Source organism: Stigmatopora argus, chromosome 20, assembly GCF_051989625.1.
Source record: "Stigmatopora argus isolate UIUO_Sarg chromosome 20, RoL_Sarg_1.0, whole genome shotgun sequence".
NCBI lineage: Eukaryota > Metazoa > Chordata > Actinopteri > Syngnathiformes > Syngnathidae > Stigmatopora > Stigmatopora argus.
In genome coordinates this window covers 10132047-10154477 of record NC_135406.1, presented here as the reverse complement: position 1 = coordinate 10154477, position 22431 = coordinate 10132047, and the positions used below count along the sequence as shown (strand labels likewise).

The 22431-nt window shown below is 42.6% G+C and overlaps 1 protein-coding gene across 1 annotated transcript; it reads left to right on the top strand.

The window, feature by feature from the left end:
- Nucleotides 1–3753: 3753 nt before the first annotated feature.
- On the top strand, nt 3754–8663 carry LOC144065563 (uncharacterized). Its single transcript, XM_077588534.1, has 2 exons — nt 3754–4020; nt 6339–8663. Exons 1-2 carry the CDS (start codon nt 4014–4016, stop codon nt 8066–8068), a joined length of 1737 nt encoding a protein of 578 aa, XP_077444660.1. The 5' UTR covers nt 3754–4013; the 3' UTR covers nt 8069–8663.
- Nucleotides 8664–22431: the final 13768 nt, after the last annotated feature.

The window sequence follows — 22431 nt, the reverse complement described above, 5'->3', positions numbered from 1 at the left end:
GTTTTGTTTCTTGCTTACGCAATTGGATCAATTACTCGCATATTGTTTTAATTTGTGACGCTAGTTTTGACGCTAGGTTTGCTTGATTATGGAATTGTTTTGTTTCTTGCTTACGCAATTGGATCGAATCGATAACCTTGTAATTGTTTTGATTTGAGGCCTTAAATGGGCAGGACATAATGCCGCTCCGACAGAATAATCTTGACCGGACGAGCGGGTGGATGTATTCTCTTCTTGCAAGAATTAAATGGTGATGTGACTACAGATGCCTTTTTTATTGAAAGCTGAATTTGGAAATACCTAAGGATAAACCTAACATTGGATAAACCTAACACAGGCCATTGTGGATTTGTAGACCTTTGTTTATTCATTAAAGAATGTAGTTTGAAGTGAACTGGCTCGAGTCAACTCGCGTTTCGTGCGCTTGGGTCCCCTAAGATATTCCCGATCGCGCTGCGACGACGCAGCGACGCAGCGTGATCGTAACAGAACGATCCGGCCATAATGGACCCAGCGGGAGGCTACCCACGCTCGCGCCGACGCTCTCGTCGACGCCAAACACCCTTTTTGACGCCCCGCGACGACATGGATTCACTGAGAGGCCCCACAGAGTCTATTAGGGAGTCTATAATGGACACTTGGCGTGGGCATCTCAGAGACGTTTGGGCAACGGAGGAGTCTCGACTAAGAGGTAGTACTGAGCCTCCATCCACCTTTAAACCCACCCTCCGCTCAACCCGTCGCACCGGACTGCCAGCACAGCTAAATCATAATTCCAAGGCTCCGGCACCCTCAGTTCACCACCCCAGTCATTTGAATTCAGACTCCAGCGAGTTTTTTTCTCAATGGAGGGAGAATCCCCAGCCTCCCTCGGCCCCATTGGAACGCCAAATCTTTGTGGGTTGGGACTCTGACTTTTCTGAAGGTGAGGACGACCGGGAGCTAATAGATTTATATGCTGGAGATTCGGACTCGGACAGTGATTTTCTTAGCCGGTTCGGACTCCGATACGCTCCATCGGAGGACGTTGACCAATACTCCTCTGATTACTCCGACTTGGATTACCCCGACCATGATCTGCCAGGTAGGTGGGCCATCTATAAGGGACCACCACATGGCGGCCGGCGGGGGGGCTCCGGTAGAAGTTTCGAACACCGCCCGTCTTGTTTTTTTGGGGAGGCGCAGCAGCGAGGTCTTGCACCTGGTCGGCTGGCCAGCTACGATGGGCCACCACGTGGCGGCCGGTATGCTGTGCCGCCCTCCCGGAGACGGCGGCGAGCGCCTGGCCGCAGGGAGAAGCGGAAGGAGGGCCTGGACGCTCGAGCCCCTGACCAAGCTCCTCGCCCGACCATGACGCTCCAAGCTCCTCGCCCGACCACGACGCTCCAAGCTCCTCGCCCGACCACGACGCTCCAAGCTCCTCAAATACCCGTGCCCACGCCGCTCCAAGCTCCTCAAATACCCGTGCCCACGCCGCTCCAAGCTCCTCAAATACCCGTGCCCACGCCGCTCCAAGCTCCTCAAATACCCGTGCCCACGCCGCTCCAAGCTCCACCTCGATGCCTCGTCTCAGGCCGGCGCGGACGCCCACCTCGATGCCTCGTCTCAGGCCGGCGCGGACGCCCACCTCGATGCCTCGTCTCAGGCCGGCGCGGACGCCCACCTCGATGCCTCGTCTCAGGCCGGCGCGGACGCCCACCTCGATGCCTCGTCTCAGGCCGGCGCGGACGCCCGCCCGACCGCCCACCTCGGTGCCTCGTCACCGGCCGGCGCGGACGCCTGCCCGACCGCCCGACCGCCCACCTCGGTGCCTCGTCACCGGCTGGCGCGGACGCCTGCCCGACCGCCCGACCGCCCACCTCGGTGCCTCGTCACCGGCCGGCGCGGACGCCCGCCGGACCGACCACTGCCTCGCCTCGTCTCTGGCCGGCATGGACGCCAGCCAGGCCGGCCACTCCCATGCCTCGTCACCGGCCGGCGCGGACACCTGCCGGACCGGTCCCTCTCTCGTTTCTTCACGGGTTGGCAGGGACGCCCCCCGGACGATGAATTGTATTTTGTATTCTGAAAATCTTATTCACACCTGCTTTGTTCAATTCTTGTGTAATCTACATCCATACTATTCAAATATACAGTGGGGTAAATAAATCTTTAGTCAACCACCAATTGTGCAAGTTCTCCTATTTGAAAAGATTACAGAGGCCTGTAATTAATAGCATCTGTTTTAACTCATTATCGGTATAAAAGACACCCGTCCACAACCTCAGTCTCTCACACTCCAAAGTCCACTCTGGCCAAGACCAAAGAGCTGTCGAAGGACACCAGAGACAAAATTGTAGACCTGCACCGGGCTGGGAAGACTGAATCTGGGATAGGTAAAACACTTGGTGTAAAGAAATCAACTGTAGGAGCAATTATTAGAAAATGGAAGACATACAAGACCACTGATAATCTCCCTCGATCTGGGGCTATATGCAAGATCTCACCCTGTGGCGTCAAAATGATAACAAGAACGGTTATGGTTAGATGAAACCAAAATAGAACACTGTGGTAGAAACACAGGTTCTCGTGTTTGGAGGAGAAAGAATACTGAATTGCATCCGATCTTTGAGGATGAAAATGATCCCAAACACACAGCCAGGGCAACAAAGGAGTGGCTTCGTAAGAAGCATTTCAAGGTCCTGGAGTGGCCTAGCCAGTCTCCAGATCTCAACCCAATAGAAAATCTGTGGAGGGAGTTGAAAGTCTGTGTTGCCCAACGACAGCCCCAAAACCTCATTGCTCTAGGGGAGATCTGATTGGAGGAATGGGCCAAAATACCAGCAACAGTGTGTGAAAAGCTTGTGAAGAGTTACAGAAAACGTTTTGCCAACAAAGGGTACATAACAAAGTATTGAGATGAATTTTTGGCATTGACCAAATACTTATTTTCCACCATGATTTGCAAATAAATTCTTTAAAAATTAAACTGTGATTTTTTTCCCACATTCTGTCTCTCATGGTTGAAGTTTACCCATGTTGACAATTACAGGTCTCTTTTCAAGTAGGAGAACTTCCACAATTGGTGGTTGACTAAATACTTATTTGCCCCACTGTCTAAGAATATTGAATGGAAATAAAGATTTTATTCACTTCATAATTCTAAAATCAGAATACGCTGCCTTTTTCAAGTGATCCTTTTTGCTGTTAATTGAAATAGTAGAACCTAAATTCGGAAATTACAAAGTAAATAATCAATAATGTGATGTAAATAATATGGAACCATATTTTTTTATTTGAAAAAATCTCAAGCCGAACCATTCACTGAAAATTGTATCATTTAAAATTATGTCGCCTATATTAACATTATAAAGTTGTTTTTATCAAAGTTTAATTAACAGGAATTTAATTTAATGCCAAAGAGCTTCCAGTTTACATTACAAAAGAATCAAAAATGACTTTAATCTCATAATATTAGGATCTGAATGTTGTTATAGTACCATCTATGATTTCATATTTCGATTTTAACCTCGTAATAGTTTTTATTTTAATCTCTTAATATATAGATTTCTCTCGAGCTTTTATGTTGGTTATATTGATTCTATGGGTTTTTAAAAGGAAATAACTAAAAAATATCATTTGGTTATAATTTTTCCATTGAAGAAAATGTTAATAGTTCACATTATTTTCCACAATAGATATTGTATTTTTATTCTTTTTTCGTTCTCTTTTTTTCCGTCTGAGGCAAAATCTTCGCCGCGTGTATATGGCGTCATCACCACTCGCCGTCTCGTCCGTTTGCTCTGGAACGGCGCTTGCTATCTTTTTGTAAAGCGATTTGCTTTTTTTTGTTATCACTCCTTAACCGTAAAACTAATCCAATCAAAATTGGGCGAAATTCATCCGAGCACACGCAAATAATTGTTTTAATCTCGAGTTGTTTGGGTACACGTTGAAGTTTTTGGCGTCCTTATCTCAGCCTAGCAGAGTTTAGCTGCTAGCGAAGGGTTAGCACGCAAACACCAAGACCGAAAATGTCAGGTGAGTTAACTTTTCATTTTTTAAAATGTGAATTTGAGAAGAATACCCTTTTTTCACCAATCCCTACGATGAATCGACTCCGCAATAACTAAATATGAAGGTTTTTTTTCTATTTCTCTTCGACATAGCCAAATAGCTTCACAAACATTTCGGCGTTGTGCGGAATTAACAGACTCAAATTTAGCAAAAAGTACGCAAAATGCACAATTCGAGTAAAACCACGACGTCATCAAGTCTCGACTGTTTACAAAAAGTTGTTCCTTTTAGTTCGATTTCTATTTTAGCCCCAGTTGTGTTTAATCTTTTTCATTCATTCATTTTCTGAACGGCTTTATCCTCATTAGGGTAGCGGGGGGAGCTGGAGCGCATCCCAGCTGACTCCAGAGGCGGGGGACATCAGAAAAATGATTGATTTCTACTATTTTCTGTTCTTTAGTCTTAGGCATTGGTAAATTTCACCCCCAAAAATCAATTTCAGGGCGAAAATAACTGAGAATGAAGCTTTTTGTGAAAATATACAATGATCTGGAACAGCTAACTCTCGAATTTCAAAATAAAATACGACAAGAGTACAGTGGTACCTCGACATACGATCGTAATCCGTTCCGAGACTGAGATCGTATGACGAGATTCTCGTAACTCGAGCGGACGTTTCCCATTGAAATGAATGGAAAACAAATTAATTCGTTCCAACTCTCTGAAAAAACACCAAAAACAGGATATTGGATTGGAAAAAATGTTTTATTTCTTCTAATTCGCCATCTATTAACAAAGTAACACATAACTAGTGGTTTAATAGTAATAAAATGTGTTTACTCTAACTAAAATTGGGCAGATTTCGCCAATGGGAGACAGAGACGTTTGGGGGGGGGGGTCGTTGTTTTTCCACGACAACGCACTCGTAAACGGAACAAACAAATTTAAATTAACTTGGATTAATATATATAAACACTCAAACATACGTTTAATGTAACTTTACACAAAACTGAATTCTAATTTTGTTGTAATCTTTTGTTACCTTCGTTTTCCGGGTTGGCGGTTTGCCACGCCTCCACCCTCACGTTCGCTATCGATGGGCTGTTTGCTGTTGTACTACGTATTCCCTTCAAAATATTCCGAAAATGATTCACACAAATGTCCTCACAAAGGGATAACCCACGACCACTTGCCAACGAGAAATTGTCTTGTAGTACATTTTAGCGATCGCTCTGCTGCTCATAAAGATCGGCTCGCTACTCCCTCGTTGAAATGTCTCTGTATGCAACCGCTTTGAACGGCGCCTATGAGAGAGAGTTGCGACCAGAAATATTACAAAGAGGGACTTGCGAGCCAGTGCCGCTGATGTTCTTAGGAGCAGCGAACGAGAAGTAATATAATACTCCTCGTATTAGATAATAAAAATAACAGGAAATGCAACAGCTCAGCTTACCCACGTACTGATTGTGGGTAATGAAGTTTCATTCTGAGAAAGAGTGCCATTGCCTATTGGCGTTGTGTGCACGAGTATACTTCATTACCCAGAAAGCCCTCTTTTTGCCCGCGCATGCGCGTTATGCGTTTCCTGGTCGATGCGTAGGAGGAGAAACTCGTCTGAATTAATCGTTCAGTGCTCGTAGATATTGTTATACACGAAAGAGATTCAAAAAAGCTTGGTCGCATCACGAAATTTTGATCGCATGACGGGCGAATTATTCGATCGAAATTTCCGTCGTAAGACGAGAATATTGTATGACGAGCGGTCGTGTGACGAGGTACCACTGTACAGTCGTACCTCTACTTACAAAATTAATGGGTTCCAGAACATTTTTCGTGAGTTGAAAATTTCGTAAGTAGAGCAGTACTTTATATGTAAATACTCTAATTCGTTCCATGGTCCTCACAAAACTACCAACTAAACCCGTAAAAATTCATCAGTGTCCCAACTTTGTAGAAAAAGTGTGAAGACACAAAAATGAGAGAAAATGATCATAAAATTATTTAATAAGCCATTAAAACTTCTTCTAGGCATAAGGTCAAGCACACAACGACAGTCAAAGAAACATAGAGGGTTGTTGTGAGAGAGCCAATGAGAGCCCAGTAGAGTGTAGTGAAAATGTCAAGCAAGCAGTGCATCCGCGAAAATGTGAAAAATAAAATAACAGATACAGGAAATGTATCGACTTTCTCGTAACTTGGATCTTTTTTAGTATCTTGAGGCACTGAAAAGTTTCTAAGTAGAGGTATGGATCTATAAGACTTTAAATTCTCAGTCTAACCTAAAGGACTTCTCATCAGATAGACAGTTGATAAAATATAACATTTATTTTTGTGTTTTGCAGCTTTCAAAAATGATCTTGGTGCTGATGGGCAGGGGTCTAGTGACTTTGAAGAGAAATTTGAGCTCCACCAAATCAAAAGGGAGGAGCCAGAGTTCCCTATTCACCAAAAGAGAGAAGAACTACTTCCCATCAAAAAAGAGGAAAATGATTTCACCTGGTCAACGGGTGAGCCCATGAAGAGCGAAGATGATCTGGGCCGGGCCAGCAGAGGGGCGGAGCCATTAAACACCTCAACAAGGTCCCAAATTAAAGAGGAGGAGGAGCCAGAGTTCCCTCAACAGCAGCATATGAGAAAAGAGGAGCCTCCAATTAAAAAGGAGGAGCAAGATGTCATCGGGTCAACTGGTGAGTCCTTGAAGACGGAAGATGATCTGGGCGTGGCCGGCAGAGGTATGAACCCTCCAAACGCCTCAACATGGCCTCCAATTAAAGAGGAGGAGGAGCCACAGTCCCCTCAACAGCAAACGAGAAAAGAGCAATCTCCAATCAAAAAGGAGGAGCCATATGTCAATGTCAATGGGTCAACTGGTGAGCCTTCCATGAGTGAAGATGATCTGGGCGTGGCCAGCAGAGGGGCGGAGCCTGCACACGGCAGCAGCTCAACAGAAGGATGGCAAGCAGACTCTTTAATTGGTCCTTTATCAGATAGTGACGACTTGATTCATGCGAATAAGGACGATGAAGGTGTTAAGAAAAAACCCAGTGGTGACAAACTCTACAAATGCGCCCAGTGTGGGAAAACATTTCGCAATAAGTATCTTTTAAAACCACATATGATGACCCACACTGATGAAAAACCATTTTCGTGCTCAGTTTGTAGTAAAAGATTTACACAGAAGAGAATTTTGAATATACACTTAAAAACCCACACTGGTGAAAAACAATTTCGGTGCTCAATTTGTGGTAAAGCTTTCTCTCGAAAGGACCACTTAAAATCCCACACCAGTACCCACACTGGTGAAAAAACATTTTCCTGCTCAGTTTGTAGTCAAACATTCGTAGAGAAGCGAATCTTAAAAAGACACCTGATAACCCACACTGGTGAAAAACCCTTTTCTTGCTCGAATTGTGGTAAAACTTTCTCTCAAAAGCACCACTTAAAAGGCCACACCAGAACCCACACTGGTGAAAAACCATTTTCATGCTCAGTTTGTGGGAAAAGTTTTACAGAGAAGGGAAGCTTAAAAATACACTCAAGAACCCACAGTGGTGATAAACCGTTTTCCTGCTCAGTTTGTGGGCAAGCATTTACACAAAAGGGAAATTTAAAAACCCACACAAGAACCCACACTGGTGAAAAAACATTTTCGTGCTCAGTTTGTGGTCAAATTTTTTCAGATAGGCAAATCTTAAAAAAACACATAAGAACCCACACAGGTGAAAACCCATTTTCGTGCTTGATTTGCGGTAAATCTTTCAGTCAGAAGCAAAACTTAAAAGTCCACACGAGATCCCACACTGGTGAAAAACCATTTTCCTGCGCAGTTTGTGGTAAAAGATATACAGAGAAGGGAAGTTTAAAAATACACGCAAGAACCCACACAGGTGAAAAACCCTTTTTCTGTTCAGTTTGTGGTCAAGCATTTGCAGATAAGCGAATCTTACGATGCCATATAAGAACCCACACTGGTGAAAAACCCTTTTCTTGCTCGATTTGTGGTCAAGCTTTCTCTCAAACGCACCAATTAAAAAGCCACACAAGAACCCACACTGATGACCCGCCCAGTTAATGTTCAAACCTTTTCACAGAAGGGAACCTGAAAAGAAAACTTAACAACCCGCTTTGCCGTAAAGGCCTTTTTTTGCTTCAGTTGTGGTCCAACATTCCGCCCCAGGAATTCCTTAAAAATACCCATAACCCACATTGGTCAGAAATCATTTTTCTGCTCAGTCTGTTGGATTTATTCAAAAGACTTAAAGGACAAGTGTCGTTTTTGAGTCACATGTTGTTAAAACGAGTCTTCCGTGAATTTGGCTTTAAACAACAAAGAGAGAAAAGCACAAGTTAAATGTTGTTTAATTTCATTTGATCGTTTCAAATAGCTTTGTTAGATACATTCATTTCATATTTTTGGGAGGAAAAAAACTTCTGTTTGATTTATACTGTAATGATTTGCTACATTACATGTTATGGGAATTTGAAGTTTTGTATTTGTTTTTCCAGGTTGTAAAATTTGGAATATGATTTTGGCGATAAAAGTAGGACTAATTTCCAATATTTTTTTCTGGTTTGTCTTTTTCCATTTAACATCTTTTGATTGTGTACAGACAAGGAAATAAATAACGTTTTGATCATGAGGTAAAATAAATGAGGTTAAATCACAATCGCTTGGTCTGTTTTGTTTCCGGCCATTTTGTGGCAAAGTTTTCTCTCCTGTGCATGGGGGGCAGCCTTACTGTAGGAGAGGAGGATCAGCGTTATTTCCATGCTGACTCAACCCTGCTGACGCGGCAGTTTTGATTATACGATGCTGATGATGCTGCAAGCTGAGTTCTGAACATCACGTCCTTTCACGCTACTTCCTTGAACTGAACATTCTATGTCATGCCCCCTTCAATATACAGACGTTCCCCTACTTACGAACATTCAACTTACGAACAACGGTACATACGAACATGTCTGCAAATTGCGTTTAAGTCCAAAAATTTTCGCAAGTCCAATTTTGTATTTTCCCTTTTTCGGAGTAGTACTTCTTTCCGCCGCTAATACCGACGCCTGGCGCTGTGAGAGCTCAGCTCACCCAGCATCTACCTTCTTCTTCGATGCAATGCGGAAGTGCGTGAATGTATCTCCAGTGTGCAAAGAACCTTTTTCATTTGAATCATTAAATATCTCATGCATCCAATATTGAATATGGTTGGTAAAAAGCTAAAGGCTTCTATTGAGGGAGTTGCAAGGAAGAGGCAAGCCATTTCATTTGAAACGAGTGGCAATAATAACGAAGCTTGATGCACGTGAGAGTGGTGAGCGTTTCACGGCCATTGAATCGTTCGAGCGTCAGTACCATTTATAAACAGAAAGATCGAGCAGCAGGACCCAAATATTGAACGTTGCACAAAGTTTGCAAATCAATTGAATGATGCCATACAGTGCTACCGCATCATTTATGATGAAAAAAAGAAGAAAACTGCAATCGTCATTAGGTCGCTTCTTTTGGCCAGTTTCTAATACATAAATCTCTCTCTCTCTACAGTACTGTACATATTCTCCATTTTATTAAATGTTTTTTTTCAGTACAAACCAATGCGTGTTACTTATACAAGCCTTAAACATACAAATGCACTTATATAAACCTTCAATATACTTATATCGGCCTTAAACATAAATTATAATACAAAATGTAGCACTGAATCAACTTACAAACAAATTCAACTTATGAACAATCGCTCGGAACCAATTGCGTTCGTAAGTAGGGGAGCGTCTGTACATACACCTGTATACAGTGGTACCTCGACATACGAGTGGCCCGACATATGAGAAATTCGAGATATGGGTAAAATTTCGGGCAAATATTTATCTTGAGATACGAGACAAATTTTGATATACGAGCAGACACCGGACGCGGGATGCTGCTCATTAGAACATGGCCACTGTCTCTCTCCCCGCAACTGCCTCTTTGTAATGTCTCTGCGAGCACTGGGCGGAGCGTTGCATTTTTTCAGTGGTTTTTTTGCCCGTTAGTCATTGCGAATGGCAAGGCGATCGCTAATACGAGTTAAATATACTACTCGTTGACAAGTAGTTGTGCGTTATCCTATTGTGAGGACATTTGTGTGCATCATTTTCGGAATATTTTGAAGGGAATACAAAAGCAGATAGTGAAAGTCAGGGCGGAGGCGAGGCAAACAGCCAACCCGGCTGGGAGGAGAACGGTATAAAAATGTAAAACAAAATTAGAATTAAGTTTAGTGTAAGGTTAGATGAAATTTATTTTTGAGTGTGTCTGCATCGTAATCCAAGTTCATTTAAATTTGTTTATGTTATTTTACGAGCGTGTTGCCGTGCAAAAAGCCCCCCCCCCTGTCCCTCTCTCTCTACACTCCGCGAAATCTGTCTAATTTTAGTTCTATTAAACGCATTTTAGTATTCTATTAAACCACTTGTAATTTGATACTTTGTTAATAGATGGCAAATTAGAACAAAAAAAACATTTTTTCCAATCCGATATCCTGTTTTTTTTTTTTTTTTCAGTGTTGGAAATAATTTATTTGTTTTTAGTTCATTTCAATGGGACACGTTCGTTTGAGTTACGAGAAAATCGACATACGAGCTCAGTCCCAGAATGAATTAAGCTCGTATCTCGAGGTACCACCACTGTATATTGTTAATGTTCTTGATTTTGTTGTGAAGGATTTTGTGAAATTATAGACAGACACCAACAGGACAGTTACAAAAGAACATCCAAAGCAATGTCCTTATCTAGTTCTATCAATTCGGTCAACCCTCTGGCTTGGAGAGAGGAGAGTTTTATGATACGACACCCCCTGGACAAGTGCCAGATTCAGGAACTGTTTCTTAATCAAACAAACACCAGCAATGTTTCATTGAAACATCTGTTAGGGCAGTGCTCTCAAGATATAACACATCTCCTTGAACAGGAACAATTGTTTATAAAGCAATTAAATGTGGTCACACATTACTGTGAACAGGCTACACAAAGCAATGATACAATAAAGGCAGACACAAGTCATATATGACAAAATTCTGGCAGCAATGGATATTATTTTGAATATATCACAAAATTGCTTCTCATTGGTTTTATCATAAATATACTACCTTGATAACTATGAATATATTTACATACCGAAGCATGTTCATTTATGCAAAATAAGAAGGGTTTGGCCATGTTTTATGGAATTACTTACCTGGATATAAACCCGGTAAAATCATTTTTTAGGTTTGTGTTGCTTTGTAAAGATTTATTATTGGCTTTTTCTCATTCTTGTTGTTGGAACTAATTCATAAACATTCAATAACTTCGAATTAGAGGAAGCACACAGAGTCGGCCATGATGAGTTTTATCTAGCTTCAGCTGAAGGAGGGAGTCAGAGCAGCCAGCGCCAGGAGCGCGTCTAACCTCCAGCCTGACCAGTTTGAACTCCCTGCAGCCCCCCAACAGGTCGACCAGTTTTATTGACAAAGCTCATGTGACATAGATACAAACTATAGGTGGGAAAATGTGAACAAAGAAATGGGCGTGTCCTGGTAGATGACGCGCCCCTAACTCATAGGTGTCACGGACGGAAATTTCCGCTAGGCCATGCAAAATTCTATTCTACTGACTACACTAAATAAACCAATTGACTAACAAAAAGCATAAGAATACATTCCATACTCCACACTTGTGATTGTCCATTGCCTTCACCTGTGCATGTCAGCCACCTGTTTTCAATGTCTCGTTAACCCAAGTCTGTGTATTTTAGTCCTACTTACTTTGTTTGTCCATTCTTTCAACAGTTAAAACGAAATGTTTTGTTGACTCAAAAAAAAGACCCAAAAAGTATTTTTCCCCAAAAGAGAGCTTTATTGGAACGATCAAAAATATGACACGTTATATATTGCATTAAATCGGTTTAAAAACATGATTCATCTTATAACATGACAAAAGTATAAAGACATTGTACAATTTCTTTTTTTACAGAAAATTCATTCTTTCATACCATATTTCTACTAAAAAAAGACATCCTAGATTCAATATATAAATGATAAATATAATCCACGTACAGTGGTACCTCGTCATACGACCGTTCGTCATACAATATTCTCGTCTTACGACGGAAATTTCGATCGAATAATTCGCCCGTCATGCGATCAAAATTTCGTGATGCGACCAAGCCTTTTTTGCATATCTTTCGTGTATAACAATATCTACGAGCACTGAACGATTAATTCAGACGAGTTCCAACCAGGAAACGCACTGTGTAACTATTGGAAAAACATTAAGACAGTTTTATTGGAGATGATAGAAAAACTATAAAGGGAATGTAATGTTAAATGTTTGCAAAAAACTACTAGATTGGGGTATTATTCATTTCAAACAACTGCGCGATACACATTATTGAATGAATTTGGAGTTCTTGATTAGCATGTGTGACATGTTAGAGTGTTTGATTTATTAGTGTGACATGCGAGAGTGTTTGATTTATAAACGATTGCATGTAAAGAAGGTACAACGAGTTTGGATTGAATGTGTGTATCGGTGTTCGATTGCTGATCCTTTGATCCATATGACAAGTGTGTGGCATGTTAAAGAAGATCGATATTCGATTATTGATGTCTTAGCAAATAGCTTGAGGCACGGGAGATGTGTTGAATCATTACAGTAAAAGTTGGATTGAAGAAACAACAGTGGATCACTGTTCTGATTATTTCTCCCTGTGTTTCAAGGTATGCTGTTTGTTGTAAAGGCTGGTGGAGTTTGGGGTTTGTAATATACACTGTTTAGTGTGTGAGAAAAGAGATAATGTTTATTAATGTTTATTTACTTTTGAATTACGGGCGTGAATGTGCGAGTCTCGGGCCACGCACATGGAATAGCATTTAGCATGCTACCTTCGGCCACCATTATCGTGGACAGTGTCTATGACGGTCATAGAAAGGATGTTATATTATTGATATTGCATTGTTTGCCCTGTTGAATAGATGAGAAGTTGTAAAAGGAAAACATATAACAAGTTATGACCGTGTGTTGAACGAGTGTATGTGTGTGCATTGTGTTTTGGGTTCTAAAGTGTTGCTAATATATATATATATATATATATATATATATATATATATATATATATATATATATATATATATATATATATATATAGGTGTAATTGTACATTATGTTTTGGGTTCTAACGTGTTGATAATGTATATATATGGATGTAATTGTATGTTATGGGTTTTTGTGTTAATCATTACAGTAAAGAGTTGGATTGAAGAAACAACAACATCTCACTGTTCTGATTATTTCCCCCTGTGTGTCAAGATCAAATGCAGGGTGTAACACATGCATTTTATGTGGCTTAATTGCTGTAAAGGGTACAGGCTTAATATATTAATCCTTGCGAACAGGGGGGAGATGGTGGTTCAATTCTTATTTAAAAATATACATTTATTCATTTGTTTCTGAATGTGAATGTAACTATTGCAGGGAACAAGAGATATGTTTTTGCCAGGCTGGAGAGGTGGTTTTTAAACTCCTGTGAAGAATCCAGATTGGTTTTCCTTTTGTGTTTTTTTCCCTTTTTTTGTATTAAGTTATCCAATCCAATATACAACTATACGTACATACATATAAATAAATAAATAAAATCAGACTTAGGCTTGTCATCATCATTGACTAGACAAAAGCCTAATTGTCATCATACCCAGCTGCGTATGACGAAATTGAAGGTGCTTCTCCACAAAGTGCACTTTTCTCAGGCAAGAGCCCAACCAAGTGATAGTTTCAGACTTGCTGGCATTCTGCCGTGATGGATACACCCCGAAGTTGTTACATAGAGGGGATTGTGTGTCGTGCTACTGCAAATTAGAGTCCTGATGGCTGTGGGAAAGAAGCTGTCCTTAAGCCTCTTTGTCCGTGCCTTGTGAGACCGGTAGCGCCTGCCAGAGGGAAGCAGCTGGAACAGGTCGTGACCAGGGTGGTCCGGGTCCCCAACAATGTTCCCGGCTCTGCTGAGGTAACGGGGGCTGGCAATATCTTCCAGTGAGGGCAGAGAGCAGCCAACGATCCTCTGGGCAGTGTTGATCACTCTCTGCATGGCCTTTTTGTCTGCTGCCGTGCTTCCAGCGTACCACACTGTGATGCCGTATGCCAGGATGCTCTCCACAGTGACTTTATAGAAGGTTACCAGAAGCTTAGTGTCCAAGTTGTTCCTCCTGAGTACCCTCAGGAAATGGAGTCGTTTCTGGGCCTTCTTCACTACTGCCGTGGTGTTTGTGGACCAGGAGAGCTTGTCCGTGACGTGGACCCCCAGGAATTTAAAAGACTGGACCCTGTCTACACGAACTCCATTTATAAGGAGTGGGGCCAGATCTGTGCTCTGTTTGCGGAAGTCCAGGATAATTTCTTTAGTTTTTGTGTTGTTCAGTGTGAGGTTGTTCATCAAGCACCACGAAGACAGTTTGTTGACCTCGTCTCTATAGGCCACCTCATCCCCTTCTGAGATGAGTAGTTGGACTGGTGGGTTGGTGTACAGTCATAAGTGTACAGGGAGTACAGAAGAGGACTCAGTACACAGCCTTGAGGGGAGCCAGTGCTCAGTGTAATGGAGGAAGAAAGGTGGGAACCAAGTCTAACAGTTTGTGGTCGGTTGGTTAGGAAGTCCTTTATCCAACAGCAGATGGAGGAGGATAGTCCGAGGTGGGAGAGTTTGTTAGTCAGAATGTCCGGTTTCATGGTGTTGAAGGCTGAGCTATAGTCAATGAAAAGCATCCTCACGTAATTCCCATGGTGTTCCAGGTGGCTCAATGCTGTATGTAGAGTGTTGGAATAATGATTCAAACCTTTTAAATCATTATTAGTAATATTTAATTAAAAAAGGAAAAACATCTCTCAACATTTCTGGTTACAACTTGCAAGGAAAATGCGCTGTGACGTCGTCTTAGCCCCCAGTGCATTCTAAATTCTAGTAACTGAATCATTGTATTTAATCGCGACATTCGAAAAACATGTTCATGTAATCAGTACAATAACACCTTCTGGTTTAGAAAAACAACAGTCTCAAAATGAAATGGTGTGACATCTCCCCAAAACAATGGTACATAATATTTTCATTATAAGGAAAACAAAGCATTCAAGCAGGATTATAATGTCAACAAAGCAGTATTATAATGTCAACAAAGCCGTATTTTCAAATCTGCTGGTGAAGCCCCGACATAACAGTCTCATTTGGTCCTGCTGGGAAAAAGTGTCCGTCTCTTTTCCCTTGCCCTTGAGAAGAGGACTGCGCAGGAAGAAGTCCATCCCATGACTTGATTTATAGCTTTACTACTTATTGAAAAATGCTTACAACACATATAGAATATTACCTAATTATTCTAACATTCCCTCCTTTTACTATATGTTTGTTATTCATTTTATGACAAATTCAAAATAACAGGGATATCACCGTTGGCAGTTTTAATTTTACCCGCTTAGGCTCTACTCGTTCGGCAGGTCTGAAAAACAGAAAACAAGATCATTTTCGTCCAATCCATCCTCGTAATTACCATGCTCCTGGAATTCACTGTTAGTGTCAGCACGTCTCAGTAGGGGATATAATTCATGCAATTTGGAATTTGTAGGGGCAATCGCAGTGGTTATAAGTCGGCTTATCAAAGATCTTAAGCAGGGAATAATACAACACCCACACAATGTCAAAATCGTAGCAAAAAGGGCTACGGAAACTGCAACGGATTGAGCCAAATTCCGATATTCTCCAAACATATCCCGCCACCAGCGCTGCCAGACGGATTCACTGACTCCAGAATGCCTCTTCATATTGCGGTTGAGGGTCTGCAGGCCATCAATGGCGTCGGTGAGGGACCCCTCGGGTGACGTGTTGTTCGGTATGTAAGTGCAACACTCATCTCCGAACATTGCACACACGCCCCCTTTCTCCGCGAGCAGCATATCAACTGCTATGCGATTCTGGAACGTCATTAGGCTGGTGGCTGCTAGTTGTTCCTTTATCGCCACAAATCCCTGTTCAGTATAATTTCCAAGTTTTTGGACATTGTAATGCAGGTAATTTATCCGATCAACATTTTTGTTTGGAGTAATTAAAAGAAAAATAGACTCCCAACCTGCTGCGATCTGATTAACCAACTTATACTCATCAGGGACTCCCCGGGGGACGCCAATCGCATCAATGTAGGTCGGATCCTCCTCTCTCCATGCCGATCGACGCCGTCGCGAGGGGCCCGCCATCATACCAGATTTCTGTGCAGCCAATTGTATCTCCTCTACTGTAGATGGAAAAACAGACACTGGTAATAGCAGTGAGACCAAGGCACAAAGTCCTGCGGCATTTTTGCAGGAGTCGTATAATTTGTTTTGGCCGCACCACCACCATAGGTCAGAACGTGGTATCAGGGGTGCAGTCTGTTTTAGGACGTGGGCACACCACGTCACATTTATCGCTCCCAGTGCCGGACCGTGCCCTGTGAGGACTAAACAGGTAAAATGATTAAACGCGACATGTGTTGAAAAGTTAGGCTTGTCCTTCGCTGTCGTTGTAACTGGGTAGACATTATTCCATTTCATACATTTTGGGCTTACATCTTCTTTTGTCATTATCTCATTTACACAATCAGGGGTAATTTGCGCGGGCACTACTCGTAAGAGGGGGCGTGGCCCCATACATGTTATACAGGTTTGATTGATAGCCTTAGCTGCATTTTCCATCAACAACAACCAATTATTGCCCGTTTGGGAAATCCCTGTTGCAGAAATGAATTCATCATCTGTGGTTTTTTCAGATTTCAATTTTACTACGGCCTTTTCAGTTGTTTCCTTCTCTGACGCCCTAAACACGGCCTCCATAGGCATGGTAATTACTGTTGAAACACAAATGTAAAATTTGTAATAAGGGTTTTCCCCCCTTGACCATGGGCTTAGGAAAAACGTCAGACAAGGATCTCTTCCACAAGTCAATTTGTCAGTCTGAATACTGATTTGTATTCCCCCCATCGTCTGGGTTAATTTTATCTGGGGCCTGATGGCTTTTGCGCACGCGTCCGACATCCAAGCTCGCCAATCTTGACCAGTTTCTGCAACAAGGTTGCCCCAACCCCTCCTCAGGGCCGTCATGTACCACACATATCCTTTACCATAGGTTGATCCCTTGTATGGCGACCGGGATGTCCATGAATCTAAAAATATTTTCTTCCATGAAAGGAAGATATCCGTAGTTCTATTGTATGGAAGGCAAAACAGTGTTCGTGTGCTTAATCGTCTGGGGGTGTCATCTCGAATGCATGTTTGGAAATTTGAGTCAGTAGGTAATGTTATGTCCCATGTTATTGTTGCTCGTTTTACCCTCCCGTAAGAAGGTGTATCTTTAATTGAAATGCCTCCGCCTTTCTCACCAACTGGAGAAAGTAGCCCTATTATGGAGAGGAATAGAGTCACAATCATTAATGCCTTTGCCCCAAGGGCAACAATTGTTTTTACCATGACTTTTTATCTTTGTTTATGGGGTTCCTCTTGGACCGTTTCAATTGAGATAACCTTCTTACTGTGTGAAAGGTGAATCCAGGTTCCCCTCTCAGCTATCTTGATGGCTGTTGGTGTGGTCAGCAACACTTGGTATGGCCCCTCCCACTTTGCGTCACTCCAATGTTTCTTTTTTATACTGCGTATCAGCACCCAGTCTCCAGGAACCACCTTCGCTCCGTCCGTTTCCTGTTGAGAAGAACCATCTCCCTCTGGTAACTTAAGTTCGGTGCGTTTTTCTAAAGATTTTCTCATGTAGTCAGCTAAATTTGCCTCGTCATCCAATTCCCATTGTGTAGTGAATAATGGCAATTTGTATGGTCTACCAAACAGGACTTCATATGGGGTTAACCCACTTGAGCTCGTGATGTTAATATGTAACTTCACCAAATCAATACATTTTGTCCATGGTCTCTTTGTTTCTTCCATACATTTTCTTAGTCTATTTTTTATAGTTCCATTCATCCTTTCGACAAGGCCCGCCGATTGTGGGTGGTAGGCGCAATGATTTCGCAACGAGATATGGAACCTACTGCCAATTCCATCAATTATTTTGTTAACAAAATGGGTGCCATTATCACTACAAATGGTTTCTGGGATTCCATATCGTGGAATGATATCTTTACATAATGCTTTGGCTACCGTTAACGCATCTATGTGTTTTGTTGGGAAAATTTCAACCCATTTTGAAAAGGCATCAATAATCACTAAGCAGTATCTTTTCCCCTCACTTTTACTTAATTCAATAAAATCCATATGTATCCTTTGAAATGGATATGTAGCATTTGGAAATTGCCCACGTCTTGGCCGTATCCCCCCTTGGGGGTTATGCCGAGCACAAGCCAAACATGCTCTGCAAAAATTTTTTGCATATAGATTAAATCCATACGTTTTGTAGTGCCGTTGCACCAAAGCAACCATTCCCGCCGTGGAAACATGCGTTTTGCCATGACTCAAAATGGCCGCCCATTTAAACAAATTTTTTGGTAAGATTGGTTGGCCTTCAATGCTCGCATAAACCCCATTTTGCAATTTCGCCCCTTTATCAATCCATAATTTGAATTCGGATTGTGGGCTTTGTAACTGCATCTTTGCCAAAATATCATCTGGTAAGATGTTTTCGTCATACACCGAGTCTATCATCCCAATAAAGGGTTTCCTTGCAGCCTCCTTTGCCGCCACATCAGCAAAGGCATTCCCCAAGGAAACCTGGTCATTTTTTGAAGTATGTGCTGCACATTTACAAACAGCAATATGTTTTGGGAGCTGCACCGCAGCTATCAGTCGTTGCAACAATTTAGCATGTGTCACCGCTTTGCCCGTGGAAGATATCATACCCCTATTTGCCCAATAACTAGCGAAAACGTGGCATGATGAAAATGCATATTGACTATCTGTATAAATTGTAACATCCTTGTCGCTCATCAGGATGCATGCTTCCGTCAATGCAATTAACTCTGCCGCTTGCGCAGAGTAATTGGACGGCAATGGTTCCGCTTTTAAGATTTTAGTCGCGGTCACAACCGCATACCCCGTCCGAGTTTTTCCCATTTCGTCCTTACTAGCGGAACCATCAACAAAAAGGACTTCACCGCTGTCCAGCGGTTGATATTTTAAATCCTTCCTACACTTTGTAGCCTCTTCGGCTATCGCTTGACAATCATGTTGCTCTCCCTCCCCAGGAAGTGGCAACAAAGTAGCTGGATTAATTTTAACACACCTCTCGAGTGTGAGATGTGGTTGCGAAAGCAGAATGGCTATACAAGACAAATGTCTCGCCGGAGACAAAAATTTCATGTTTGTTTGTAGTAATAACGCCGCCACTGCATGCGGAACTCTAAGGGTTAAAGAATGAAAAAGCACTATCGTAGCGCTGCTCTCCACCGCCATTGAAGCCGCCACCACCGCCCGCACACAATGAGGAAGCGCGCAGGCCAACTTATCTAATCTGGACGAAAAGTATGCAACAGGCCTCATTTTCCCCCCGAATTCCTCAGTCAGCACAGATGTCATGAACTCCCCTTTACAGTCCACCATCTGCACAAAAGGCTTGTTATAATTAGGTAACGCTAAAGTACCACTAGCTACTAGCATCTGCTTTAACGTACAAAATGCCGTCTCAGCCTCTGCTGTCCAATTTAGAGCCGAGGACATTTTTAAACCATCATTCATTATTTTAGCAAGGGGAGATACAATTTCTGCATAATTTGGAATCCATGCCCTACAGTAATTAGTGAGACCTAAAAATGACATTATTTGTTTTTTAGTCAGTGGTTTAGGTGCGTCCAAGACCACCTTCTTTCTGTCATCTAAAATTTTCTTTCCACCCTTAACCAGATTATATCCTAAATATTTTACCTGTTCTTTACAAAGCTGCAATTTGTTTTTGCTTATTTTGTGGCCTTCCGCCGCCAGGTGCCCTATCAAGGCTACAGTGTCTATTCTACAGGCTTCTAAACTAGATGAAGCTATTAGTACATCATCCACATACACAATAATTTGGCTTCCCCCCTGCGGTTGGAACCTAGCTACACTGCTACTCATAATCTGTGAATATATCGTGGGGCTTTCACAGTATCCCTGTGGCAGTCTCGTAAAAGTATATTTTTTCCTTCCAAACGTGAAGGCAAACCAAAATTGACTATCCCGATCTAATGGGATGGAGAAAAAAGCGTTGCTTATGTCGATTACTGTAAAAAATGCCGCATCTGGATCCAAATTATTCAAAAGCGTGTGCGGGTCTGGCACACAAGGTGCGCGCTGAATTACTGCAGAGTTCACCGCTTGTAAATCCTGAACCATTCTCCATCCCCCAGAAGGGGCCGCCTTTCTCACTGGAAAAATTGGAGAGTTGCAAGGTGAATCCTCACAATCAATAATAACCCCCGCTTTTAACAAATCCTCAATTACAGGTTTTATTCCTTCCAAAGCATCAGGTTTTAACGGATATTGTCGGACACAGGGCCTGAGTTCAGATTTTGGTCTAATTATCACCGGTATCACCCCGTTTACTAGTCCTACATCAGAAGGTCCTTTGGACCATATCTCGGGAGGGACTGTTGCTAACAGCTCCTCATCCTCTTCTGATAATAGGTATATCCCCGTTGTTGATCGTGCTAGTCATTGCAGGTAGATCCCCACCCGTACGCCCATAGTTTGAAACACCGCTTTTCTGTATGTCTCCGTAATTTCACTATACTCAAGCCCTGTGTCTAATACACTCCAATCGGTTGCCCCGCGGGCCGTTTGTACAAAGTCACGCAGCACCTCTTTTCTCTGATTGTACGGTTTGCATAAGACAATGTGTGGAGTTGCCCATTCAAGAAAAAGGTTTCTATATCCCAAAGACAACTCAACCCCCCCCACAACTGTTGAAATACCATCCGTGTACAGGTATTCCAATCTAATTTCAGCCGGCATGACCTGTGCTAATCTGTTCTCATAGATTTCATCAGGCCCTTCAGATCTCTTGTACCACATCAGCACCTGGAGGGAGTCTATTTTTTCAACACTCTCCCGCGTTCCAATCAAATCTGTAGCTGTAGATAACAGGGTGCTCCCCACCCCCGTCGGCGCGTTATCTGACACCTCTAGCGTATAGTAAAAAAACGCAGGCTGGCCCCCTTGCAACACATTCAATTGGCCATTTTGGATCTCTTTTCGCCTTTTAACCACCATATTACCACTAGCGGAGGGGACCAAAGCCAAGCCCAATTGTAATAGGCCATCCCTCCCCAGCAAATTGACAGGACACTCATGCACCACCAGCACAGACATTTTGCATGACTCCCCCTCCGGGTCCCTTATCCAAACCGGAAATGTCTCCGAAACGGCGGCAACTTGCCCACCTGCTGTTGTCACAAACACCCTCCGTTTTGTATGTCTAGCCCCTGGAATATCCACTTTAATCGCAGTTTTACAAGCCCCGGTATCACACAAAAATTTTAATCGCATCCCATTCACGAACAGTGTGATTTCAGGTTTAATTGTATCGAGTGCCAATATCTCCGCTAAATTTAGTTCCACTTCTCTCTGCTCAAATCCATTGCTTATCTCGTTTTGAGCAGGCCCCCCGACTAGTCATGCCGATTGGCCTTCACTTTTAGAGGCCTTGTTATTTGGGCAATCGCGGGATATATGACCTTTTTTCCCACAGATCCAACAGATTTTCTCTCTCATACCTCGATTTCTGTTGAACTTCCCTGCATATTTTTTCTCATTATCCCTGTTAAAAGGTTTACGCTCCCACCCCTTATTTTGGTAAAAAATCCCGTCCTCGTTAGAGGGTGCCCCCCCCTTTCTTTTCTTTTTTAAAACCTCTTCTGCATGGATCGCCTGATTTACGTATTGTTCAAGCGTGCCCGTAGCCCTGTCTACCCAATGTTTTTCAACCCATTCCCTAAGCGTATAATTTGAATGAGCATGCAACACATTTTTTAGCTGCTCCTGATAAAGGCTGCCCGCCGCGTGGTCTTCAGCGATGCCGCTGTTGGCCTTAAAACAAGCCGTCATCCTGATTTGATATTCTGCAAAAGGCTCACCATCCCTCTGCTTAGCTCTGCTGATCACGGTATAATTAGCTTTTGTTTTAAACTTCCCCGTAACCCGATCAATCAGTTCATGCACTCTCACATTCAACTCACGACCGTCATGACACAACGGGCCACCATCAGCTTTTGGATTCCAGTCCCCCCTAACTGCATGCCAATCACCTTTTAACGCGAACATCCAAATTTGCTGCGTTTCCACCCCATTCAGGGGATAAGATCGTCTAATGTCCTCCATTTGCAAGACAAACTCCCCCACATCAACCTTGTGCGACGTGATGCCTTCTACGGCCTTTTTCACGTCGTCCTGCGTCCACGTTCTGTGTACCAGGATAGTAGGGGCCTGCTCCTTGCCCA